At 44.1% G+C, this 11,966-nt stretch overlaps 1 protein-coding gene across 1 annotated transcript; it reads left to right on the top strand.

Annotated features, from left to right (window-relative positions):
* Positions 1-542: 542 nt before the first annotated feature.
* On the top strand, positions 543-7,317 carry PDE6H (phosphodiesterase 6H). The gene is made up of 4 exons (XM_065665098.1): positions 543-578; positions 5,228-5,417; positions 5,683-5,723; positions 6,644-7,317. Exons 2-4 carry the CDS (start codon positions 5,278-5,280, stop codon positions 6,718-6,720), a joined length of 258 nt encoding a protein of 85 aa, XP_065521170.1. The 5' UTR covers positions 543-578; positions 5,228-5,277; the 3' UTR covers positions 6,721-7,317.
* Positions 7,318-11,966: the final 4,649 nt, after the last annotated feature.

Genomic DNA, 11,966 nt, shown 5'->3' with positions numbered 1-11,966 from the left:
GTTCCCTATGACTCTCTTGAGCGGACTCAGGCCTCATGCACTAGGCTGACTGCATGCACCGCTCTTTAAGATGAATCTTGACCCCCACGACACTGCTGAGAAGTTTGCTGGAAGCCTCTCCATGCATTCACCGGCACAGGGGAGAGATCTGAGGTGATTAGGACCAACTCCTCCTTCCCTGCATGTGCAGCCATGTGTGTGTTCACAAACAGAAGCATCTCTCAAAGGACAGGTGATTTCCTTATTCCTCTTTGCTTCCCCAGACATCTCCCATCAGGAGCTCCAGGGAAGCCACAACCTCTTTGTGCAGAAAGGAGCACTTTGCCCCTCAGAACGGTGCTGAGGCTCTGCTGCTTCCCCAGACCTCCTTGGAGCTGTGCCTGCAGAGTGCCGGGATCACAGAGTACTCTCAACATGTGTCCCCCCCGCCCCCGGCCATGTGGGCACCCGCCTATGATTGACACCCGGATGTCACCTGGTGGCAGGGTATATCTGGAGGAGACAGGACATCTTGAGACACTTTCTACACAGGCTGGAGTACTGGAGTTGAATGATTTGCAAGAGGAGCCCTTGGCACTGTAAGTGTTTCCCAGGATCTCAAAGCAATAATGAGGGGGGCAGGGGGACGGAGGAAGAACTGACTGCAAAACCCAAAGGAGGGAAAAGTCCTGATAAAACCCCATGGGGGAGAAATTTGGTTGTTTGTGCTTGGAGGGTGTGAACAGACCCAGTAGCTAAGAGAAGGAGATGTAGTTGTTGGGTGTTTGCTTTCTGTTTCCTCTAACATTAGGACAAGTGCTGCAGCAGTGGTTTGCCTCAAAGCTCCCTGGCTGTGCGAGCAGCTCTGCCCTCCATGAGGCTGCTCAGTTTCTCATGTCGGGCATCCCTTAGTTGGGGTTCCCTGGCACCCTCTTGGCTTGTGCCCTTGGCTAGATGAGCCTGTGTGTGAGCAGCGCTGGTGGGGCTCCTGAGGAGCAGTCAGGACAGACAGATGGTGTCTCCTGTCTCAGTGCCCAGCAGTACATGCAGGGTTCATTGGTGGGGAGTTTATACCGTGTGATGCTGTACTTCCAGAGTTACTGAATTCTTTAAACTGCCATAGTCTATCCAATGGTCCCCGTCTGGGAAACAGTTGTGGGAATATAGTTCTACTTTAAATGGGTCTCTGCCTGCTGGAATGAAGGGCCTGAGATCCTGTGTAAAATACAGGAACAGAGAGGGGTGAACCAGTGGACTTTTTGCATCGCTATGATTACCCAGCTCAAGCAACTGAGACTGGAGTTGTGATACTCCTCACAGGCATTTTACACCAGATGCAATACTCCATGATGAGAGCCTGGCTGCAAGGGTGATGCTAGTTGCTCTTATGAAGTCAAAAGCTAAGAATGCAAGAACCCCATCAAAAGGGATGTGAAAACAAGGGTATTTCCTCCTGGTTGCTGTCTGCTCCCAGTGTATCTCTGCATGGAGGGCCATGGGAGTTCTGTGTGGGACACCCCTGAGGCACTACGGAGACACTTGGAGGAGTCTATATTTTTGAAGGTTTCAGACAGGGGAAGATGAGTTCCAACACTGAATCTGTCTGAAGAAGATCAAGTGAGGCATCTACATTATCTGTCACAGAAATTTTCCACAGAGAATCAGAGATTAAGGAGAGGGCAGATTAAAGAGTAAGCATTTGCCAGTAAGTATTCAAGCCCTTTTGAGTTCAAACAAAACTAAAAGAAGGATGATTAACCTGGCCAGCAACCCAGAGGTGGGATATCTGACGCAACTGAGATAAGCCCATTACCATGTATTAGGTATAATTAGCATTTGAACGTAAGCAAAGCTTATAACCACAGGATTAAACCCTGGAATGAGCAGAAATGCTGTCAAAGGAAATTTGGTAATACCTTGTCAGAGGAGGGGGCAGAGGAAGTGCATGGAAGAACGTCTTGCTCCTCAACAGCCTTTGATTTCACAGCCACCAGCTCTCACCCGGGAGCTACATCCCAGCGCCTGCAGCAACAGAAGGGCTCTGGCAGCCCAGGAAGCACTGGGAGAAGGCAGCATAGCACTTGCAGAGATCTAGAGAAGGAGACTCAGTCTCGTCAGACCTTTGTCAAGCCATCTGCTTGGTGTGGTACCAAGGACTATCCAAATACCCAGGTATGGGGAGGTGAAAGGCTGGGAAATTTCCCTGGGAAGCTGCTGTGGTGTTTCTTCCACATCTGTGATCTTGGGGTGTCTGCCCCCCCCATGTCTGGCTGTGTGCAGAGGCAGCTAGTTCCTGAGGTGTGGGAACTGGGACAGGTCTTGTGCTGTGGGACAAGGCTCTCTCCAGCATCAGTGGAGACATACCTGTGTGTGATGGCTTGTGTATGAATCCAACCAGATCAATGGTGGGAGGGCAGTTTGATTCCTGCTGCAAGATAGAGGCTGTTATGTGGCATTAAGGCTGCTTTCCATCCTCTGCCATTTCTTTTGGTGATGTGTAGAGAGAATAGGTAGAGGGAGGCTGTTAAGGAAGAAGTTAGAATTGTCCCTTTTAGTTTCATTGAGTGCTCTTTCTTGAACTCATACAGGTGAGAGAGAAGGTGAAGTGTGATTTGGGCAGATTTTCCTACCAAATCCTACCTTTTCCTACAAAATCCTGGGTTATCGAGTAGCTGGTAGGTGGATACAGCTACCTCAGACTGGGGGAAGAGGAAACTCCAAAGACTGTCTTTTTATTAGCTATTTCCCTATTCAATAAAGGCCAGAGACAAAGCGTGGTCTCAAGGAACTAAGAGGAGCTGATTCTGAAAGACTCTTTTGTAGTTAAGGTACTATGCTGGCAAACAGCAAGGGTTGGTGAAGCAGGGCAGGAACTCACATGGAGACAGAACTCAGATGTATTTTACATGCTTTGGATGCCAGTCCAAAGGGTTGGAAATCTCTTAGCTGGTTTGTTTCTTCTGTTGTACTTTTACAAGTAGTCCTTGAGAGGGGTACCATGTATCTTGCAATGTCAGATGAGCATGGTGCTTAGAAGTGGATGTGTGTCTCTCATAGTTCAGGAGGGGTGTCTAGCACTGAGAAAAACACGCTGTTGATGAGAACTGCACCTGAGGCAGAAGCATAATGTTATACTTTGGGGCATTAGCAGACACATCATGGAGCAGCATTTTGTTGTAGAGCAGTAACATCTGAATTCCTCACTGGTCCTAAGTAAAAGTGAGGCACCAAATTCTCTCTTTGTTTTGGAGCCAAACTGCCTTCACCTCTCAGTTTGGTCCTAAAATCTGTGAGTCAAAAGATTTTGTCACTCCTTCCAGCAGTGCAGTCCAGGTCATGCCAATCACTGCACCTCATTCCCACTCTGTAAAAGATGAAGGTGACAGTGTTTGCCTGTCCTGCCACTGTGTTGTGAGGATACAGCTGTAAATACTGGGCTGCAGAGATGGCAGTTAAATAAGTAACTTCTACAGTCTGAGTTGATCCTTGTGTTTGTGGGCACAGTATGCACTTAGGAAGCACTGTGTTACAGGCGGGGGAATAGCATCTGTGCATACTTCAGCTGCAGACACAACCATCTGCTGCTCCATTTGGGGCTGCTGGAACACATCCAGTTTCCTGCTCGGGGTATTACAGCTGAGAAAGGAGCCTGACCGCAAGTGACAGGAGAACTAAATGCCTTTAGGTGCTCTCGTTAGGATCCATGCCACTGTCAGCACAGATGGAAAGATGTCAGGGGCGAAGTATTCCCAGACTGCCACAGACGCAGAAACCCTTCTCTTTGTCATGCACTGATGTGGAAGTGACACAGGATTGCTTGGATCATCTTTCTCCTCTCATCTCAGGCTTTGCTTTCTGGCACTTTGGATATTTCAGGGCACTCAAAGACACAAACTGTCTTCAGACTAAGGAAAGAAGAAAACCAGAATTAGCCACAAACCAAAACATCTTTGATGGCATTTATAGTTCTGAGATTAAAAGTCTGGAGTGTCACTGCATGTGATGTTGGGGATTAGGCCAGAGCACTATGGTGACATAATGTGATTAGCCCTTAGTAGCAAATCCTGAAGTTAATTCCATCAGTGATTCCACCAGCCTGGTTGCACAGTGACAAACACCTGGAGAGAGGAGTTAAGTAATGGTCATGGGGAAGAAGAATGTGACTTCAAGGAGAGGAGAAAAAAAAAAGACATTTATTTTTGTCCATAAATTCACTTGCTCAGACCATTCTAGCATACTAATAAGCATAAAATCTGATGAAGGGCTGGAATCTCCCCCTTGGGCACTGGTGAGAGTTATTGCTGTGCAATCTGGGAAGGAAGCAAAGGGTTCTGAATGCAGCAGTTCTGCTCTCTGAAGCCGGAGAGATGTCTCCTGCACAAGAATTGCTCCCTGATAACTACTTAGCCCTTGCGAAGCGGAGCTTGGCTTATGTGCAGTGTGGTGCAGAAGAGGTCAACACATGTAATATAATGCTCAAAAATACAAAAATTAACATACCCTGGGGAAGGTTCCAGGCTTTACTCTCCTAAATCCTGAGGAATTACATTCTGTCTAAAAGACAATCTCCAACAGTTTACCTTAGCCTTCTTTACCACCTTTCGAAGATCCTGTGCTATTTCCTGTAAGTTTGGTTTTGACAAATATGAGACCCTAACTGAAGCTGCACCCAGACTAAGGGCCCATCTAACTCAGCATTCAGTGTGTAAAAGGTACTTGCGCTTAGGCATAAGTGAAGTATATCATGATGATTCCCAAGTATAGGATATTTCTCTAAGCCGTAAGTGTGTCTTTGTAGCTCCTAGTAGTCATGTCCTTAACCAATAAGTAAAAACATCAGCACTGCTGTTTCAAGACTTATTAGAAAACCAACTGCATTGTCATTAACCTTCCTATTTCACCCAAACTGTGGGGAAAGCTACTGCAGCGACCTGTCTCCAAAAGTCCAGCTATGTATGAGACAAAAGAAGGTGTGACTCTCCATGACTCTGCAAATTATTGCACTATGGGGCAAAGTGTCTTTTTCTCCTTAGCTCAAGTGTCCTTTGTTTAGCATCTCAATTCTAGCATGCCAGATGAAAGGCAGTGCTATCCTACTTACTTTGAATGCATTACAATATTTCTTTATGTTTAACATCTTTATCTTTAATCCTGTCACAATTATATTTTTCATAATTCTGTGACCTGACTACTGATACCTAGAAATGCTAAGCAGAATGTTGCATCAGTCCTTGCTGTTATCTTGCAGCCAGAGGAATCTGAGAGAGGCACGTGCCTGGCACACACAGCAGCCCAGAAATGAGTGAGAACCCAACCACCAACCTCAACACTGGAGATGCTCCAACTGGTCCCACCACACCACGCAAGGGGCCTCCCAAGTTCAAGCAGAGACAGACAAGGCAATTCAAGAGTAAGCCCCCTAAAAAAGGAGTAAAAGGGTAAGAGCATTTTCAAAAGAAAAGAAGCCATGCTAGTAGGTGGCTCCCCATTGCTAAGGCTTCTGTGGTAGCATCTTCCCTTGGGCAAGGAGCCAGGAGGTTTCCCCCTGCCCCTGGTGCCATCAGCTCTCCTGCCTGAAGCTGCTTCTCTTCATCTGCTGCCCACCTACAATTCTCCTTCCCTGGCTGCATGTGCAAGGCTGCTGTCCTTTCCTGGGTGCTGCTGGCCCAAACTCAACTCTTCACCTTCACTTTTCTCCCCTAGGTTTGGAGATGACATCCCAGGCATGGAGGGACTTGGCACAGGTGAGCCCTGTGGGATGTTGTTGTCATGTCCTGCTTGAACGTCTGTGCAGTTATGCTTCAGCACAGGAGAGGACTCTCTGGGATGGCCTCTCTGTCTCCCTGGGCTCTCTGCAGCTCTCAGGATCACCAGAGAAGGCTGGTACTTCCACCACAAGCTGCCACAGTCATGCTTAAGTTTAGACACACTCCAAGACAGAAAGGCTATTTAGGCATGCTTCAATTTCTGGATACTTTTATTTGGCTGCAAACGTGCTTGTTTGTTTTCAGCTAATACTCTGGCTAAGAATTGCAGCAGAATGAGGTTCTCAAAGAAATGACAAATACTAAGCTATTAATACCAAAAATCACAGGAACTAAATTCCAGCTGGTTAAGTGTTTGTGTTATCACCAGAATTCTAATTTTAAGACTTTTATGCACCTGTCTGGGATTGAGAAACATGCACAGGATGAGATGTAGCCAGTCAGAACTTCTTGGGTATCGATAATAGCTGCACCTATCAAAGAGCTGCAGATTCTGAATGTTGTAGAACAATTTCTCAGCATCTGATTTAAGATTGCATGTGTCTTCAAGGAGATCACAGTTTTGCTACACTTAGTCTATAAGAACAGTTGAAACCACATAACCAGAATGAATTTTTATACCAGTCTACACAGTCACTAAAGAGAATATAGGAAATGCTGGTTTGATTTTTCTCACAGAGAAAACTTACTCAGGAGAAGATACGGTTGTCCTGTATCCTGTAGGTAGATACAGTCTAGTAGGTAGTACAAAATTTGGAGAGCTCATCTGCTAATTTAAGCTTCAAATGGAGTTGTCTTCTTCTTAATGTTTCCCAAGTAAGTCAGCCTTTCCCTTAATGCAAAAGAAATCCAAGAAATGCAGTGACCAGAACCCATTTCTCATTCTCTCTCTTTTGCAGATATCACAGTGATTTGCCCATGGGAAGCTTTCAGCCATCTGGAACTGCACGAGCTGGCCCAGTTTGGGATCATCTAAGGTGCCAGCATCTCTAATGGTGTCACCTGGTGACTCCACCAGTCCCAGCATGGTCTTCATCACCTTTGAAACTTATTTTTGGCCCTTACATTCACTTACTCACGGGCAGAGGGATTCTGTAAGAGCTAGTTGTGAGAAAGTCCTTTGCAGATTAATTTGGCAAAGAAGTTATTCTGGTCCCTGAACAGACCTCATGCTCCATGTGATGAAACTACTGAAAAATGTCTTAATGCCTCCCTGTACCATAATCTGTCTTCTCCTACTGTTGTAGCTCTTTATGGAGATACAGGGAGGCTGTATTTGAACTTTTTCCCTGATCTGCTGAGATACTGTGTGCATGTATATCCAGACCTAATTATATTAAGCCTGTTCTGTTTGTTTCCTTCCCTCCCTGAGAGTTTTCTACATAGAATTTACCTGGCTATATCACCATGTTATCTGGGCCACTGATTATTTGCTGAGAGTATATTTGTAGAGAACAGAAGCAGAGTCACCAGTCCAATCATTAGGCTATTTTTCCATAAGAAGACCTTCCTCAAGGGTTCATTATAAGGAATTGGCTGCTAAGATTTACCTCATGAGCAAAGGGAAATGTAGATGTTGTCTCTGCTGTGCTGCCTACAGCTATGAGCCATTCTGTTCTAATAATGTTAAATGAAAATGTGTGTGTCTGAGATCGATAGCTAAATGAATTAATCCTATTCCTCATTCCTTTGTGGTCACAATTCCAAAGAAGCAGTGCTCCAAATGACACTGTGTTTCCTGTCCTTCGATGGAACACTCCTGTGTGACACTTGCACTGTCCTGATGCCCATAATACTTTGATGAGTCATTTGCTCTACAGGACATGTTTGCTGCCAGCTGCTATGACAGAGAATCATTATTATCTGTTACCAGACAGTGCCAGCAGACCTGTCTCATATAGCAGAAGATGGTATTGCATTACTTGCTCCCTCTTCCTTGTATTTAACATACGACAAGTCTCCCTTCACCTCCCACAAACACACCTTCACCAGCAGGAAGGCTTTTCTTTTTTCACCCCTTGGCAGCTTTAAGCTCTGGAGCTTGTCTGGACAAGCCAGCAAATGGTAGTTCCCTTGAGAGAGATAACAGCAGAGCAGGTGGGGAGGCAGGGGGAGATTAGGATGTGTATATGCAGGCAAGCACAGAGCGAATCCACTTAACCCTATTGATTTGTGTCTCCTGGTCGCCAACAGCCTGAGTGCTGGTGAGTGGTGAGGCACTCATAAGCACTTAAATGCTCAGGGAAGGCACCAAGATTTCCTGCTGCCCTGGCACTAAGGAAGGGCTTTTGTTTTGTTTGGAGGCAAGGAGCAAGCTTTGTTGTAGCTACATAATATTTATAAGAGGAGGTGGCATTTTTTATCATTGCTTTCAACTTGATGAGCTTCATTGCATAAGAAATACCTCCCCCCAGCTTACCTTTCCTATGCCAAAGATGTTTATGGGAGCAAGGAGTGGTTGCAGTCAGGAGAGCAAAGCCTGCCTAAAAGACCAATCCCCATGCATAAAGCATTGCTATAAATCCATGGTTGTGATATAGTTATCTACTAGTGTTATTCCAGAAATAAAAGCTAATGGTTTTTGTTTAAAATATAGCTTCAGCACCAAAAACTAAAGGAAATTCCTGCTAGCAGTCCAGAGTACAGCTTTTATTATTCAGCACTCCTGCCATTAGAAACAGGAGTAAACCAATGAGTGGTTCAGAACCGCATCATAATCACAGAGCAGGAGTCATGTACCATTTAGCTAATTGCAGCCCACAGCTACTTCTTTGGGCAAAGGCAGTGTGTCCTTCCCACCTACTCCTAATTTCTCCCACCTTTCTCACCTTTTAAGGCTTTTCTTCTTTCCCTAAGTGTTGTTTATGTAAATGACAGTTTATTTAGATTTTACAGCAGAGGACTAATTTCATCTTTTTTTACAAGTTCCTGTGCTAGCCTTCTGCTTCTGTGCTTAAATGTGAATGTTCCTATATCAACGCTCGTGTGCTTTCCCTCACATTACATCATCCTGTAGCATGTGATCCTCATTCCACCTTTCAGTCTGCCCTCTTTTATCTGCGGAAAGACACAACTGGATCCAGTTTTGGATCCTGCAAGCTGGCTGCCTCTATTGTCATTGAGTTTTCCCTTTTTAAAGTGTTTTTTAAACAAGAGATCAAGAAGACAAACTTTCAATTAGCCCTTTTGCTTTCATTTCATCCCAGGCCTTGGGAAAGCAGTCCAAAGGTGGTGAGATCCTCTGTCAGAAAACACTGGGATAAAAGCAAAGTTCTCCTTAGTCCAGGGACTGAAGCATTTCAGCAAATGTGAGGGTACTGGTGAAATTTCACATCTGATTGTCATAATCCCAACTCCCATCAGAGAACTACTCCATTCTCCTTCCTAGATGGGTACAGTAAGATTATACGCATACCCCAGCTCTCATGCCTGCCTGATGACTTGTATCAGAAGACATTTTGAGTCAACACAGTTTGTTAGTTATTTTAAAACTGATTTCTATGCATTAATAGTGATTACATTCCTTCCTTTACTTGTAAGGAATTTCAAAGCTTGGAAGAAGAGTCTTAATACATCCTCATACTTGTTTTTTCTGAGGTTCTGATTTTTTTCTAATGAGCTATAACCCCTGAAATTTCCATTTTCAAACATTGTGAGACAGTTATGATGCAAGAAAGTAAATGTGTTAAACTAGCTTGTTGAAGGACTTTAGTCTATATACATTGTAATATGTTATTCATTATTCTTTTACTATAAAAATAAGTCAAAAGTCATAAAAATGAATAAAAATATTTTTAAAATTGTAAGAATATAGTTTGACTTGCTTACAAAATACATCCAGAGAAAGGCAGATGACTTAGCTTTTCATTCTAAAATCTTTTCCTTAGGAAAGCTTGGAAAGCCACACACCACTCACTCCTCATGAAAGAAAAGCTGCTAGCTATCTGCAAACAATGGGCAATAAAGACTGACTGTGGTATCATCTGAGAAGCAGTTTTTCCTTAGTAATGATTGGTGTGCTCTCCCAGGCATGGTGCACATGATTTCCTTAGGGCTGAAAACTTTTGGCCAGTTATGTCTTCTGGGACTCTTTAGATAATTGAGTGCTTGGCATGTTTCTACCCTATAGCAAAGAACGACTGAGATGTGAATACCACTTAGAGCTGCTAACACTCATCCCCTTTTGCTTCTTTATAAATGTACATAGGGGTTTCAATTTGGTCAGTTTTATCTGCCTTCTGATATGAGATACAAATATGAGTTAGGCAAGAGTCATTCTGGGCCCTTTTTATAAATCCCTTCCAAACAGTACTATGAAAACCCAAGAAACTTCTATCCACAAGGTTACTGCCACCTAATAGCACCAACCTTAATGATGGGTTTAGCTGATCCCTGTAAAATTCTGTATCACAGCAAGAGTGACCTCAAAGATGAGTCCCATTCTCACTGACCTCATTTTCTGGATCTACTGAGGAAGTTAAATAAACCTTAATCTCTGCAAGAAAAGAAGAATAGACCTTGGGAAAAGTGAGAAGCACTTGTCTTGTTTTTCCTCCCTTAGTATATCAAATCACTTCAGAAAACTCAATTAAGATAAAAAAAAAATCCTCAGTGCAAGATGGATTCTTCAGGAGATCTGAAGATGCTCAGTGCAAGATTCCCATCCTTCAGCAGTTTTCAAATCAGCACATCACTCAGTATCAAGCCACTATTGTAATTTCCAGTATGGGCTAAAAGTACTCTGACAATACCACTGTGTTTTGTGGAACATTTTTCTATTTTATAAATGATATTTTGAGAGTTAGAAAACTTAATGTATAGAGTATCCATCACCTTTAAGTCTCCAGTACCTGACTTTTCAGAGTGCTTAACAGTATGTCTTGGTGTTTAAAATACAGCTGTTGTTGGTTGTAGTTGCAGCTATGAGTACTCATTAGTGAGTCTCACTCTCTCTGAGTCTGATCTCACTCAGACAGTAAGATCCAAGACCTCATCTTGGAGGTCTGAGGAAAAATGAGTATGTATTTTGAGAGTATTTATGCAATGCCTCATAGTAATGACATGTTGAGCATCACTCAGGGTGAACAGGTTATTCCAGCCAGCAGTCTGTTTCAGCATCACCACAGCCCTATGCTGTAAATCTAGACAGATTGGGGAAAATAAAGAACGGAAGATTATGCAATTAAAATTAAAGATAGTATCACATGCTTGTAAATGTGATCAGTTCTGGAATTTCCTCATACTGGACTGCTTAACTTTGAAATCTTACTCCCAGTCCCCATAGTTCTGCCAGGGTTGCTAAAGCTGGGCTCAGCCTGATGTCAGGCTCCTGCACCTCCAGAGGTTGTCCTGACTGCCCAAGGCAGTGAGCACTTATGGCTCCCAAGCTTCCCCACACTGACTGCAATCCATCTGTAGGGAGTGGGAAGGATGAAGCCTTTGTGCTGGGAGCACTTAAGGATTTAACTGAATCAGTTGCAACTTCTAGCTTCAAGTGCTCTCATTTTCTACATGGTTCCCCTTTTTGAAGTTTAGCATAACTGTGGTGAAATTTTTGGCCCTTTCTGTTACTGGTGGGTGAAACAGATAGTTTCAGTATGAAGGCTTATTGTCTTCAGGCGTTTTCAAACACTTTCTTGTCTCTGACATCTTTCTAAGGGCCTCTTACGTTCCTGAGGTTATAAATGAAGTGGCTGAGCATACCAAACACCAGCACATACATAACATACACCAGGCTGTCCCAATAGCTGGGCAGACCATAGATAGGACACAAACAGATGAACTATATCATTACCTTATGAAGAGTATGACTTTGGTCAGGGAGGCACTGGCAGTGAAGAAAGTTTTTGGTACCCTGAGGGCTCGGTCAAGACAGTGGTGAGCACAGGAAAAGTGCATAGGAAGGAAAGATTCCTTCAGGAGCATCAGAGCAGCAATGTGATGAAGACCCTGGTCTGTGAGCTGACTGACAAAGCTCACCTGCTTTGTCTCACAAGCTAACTAGACATAAGTCAGCTCAAACCTGTACACAGGACAGCCACCTTAACATCCAGGCAGCTGCTGGCACGGGCATAGTAAGCTTGCACCTGTCTGCATCAGGGAAACTAGCTGCAGGTCTGAAAGTAAAGGAAAAAAAATAACAGCAGGGAACAACAACTAGTGTTAGGTCTGGCTTCAGCCACTGCAGTGCTACCAGAAACTCTCACTGCATCAAGGTCTTCC

This window comes from Lathamus discolor, chromosome 1 (assembly GCF_037157495.1).
Source record: "Lathamus discolor isolate bLatDis1 chromosome 1, bLatDis1.hap1, whole genome shotgun sequence".
Taxonomy (NCBI): Eukaryota; Metazoa; Chordata; class Aves; order Psittaciformes; family Psittacidae; genus Lathamus; species Lathamus discolor.
Note: the sequence above shows the minus strand (reverse complement) of the source record. Positions and strands in the feature narration are given on the sequence as shown.

Coding starts and splice junctions, on each gene's coding strand:
- PDE6H (XM_065665098.1), top strand. CDS start 5,278: ATGAGTGAGAACCCAACCACCAACCTCAACACTGGAGATGCTCCAACT. Junction 5,418..5,682: donor CCTAAAAAAGGAGTAAAAGG/GTAAGAGCATTT, acceptor TTTCTCCCCTAG/GTTTGGAGATGACATCCCAG. Junction 5,724..6,643: donor CATGGAGGGACTTGGCACAG/GTGAGCCCTGTG, acceptor TCTCTTTTGCAG/ATATCACAGTGATTTGCCCA.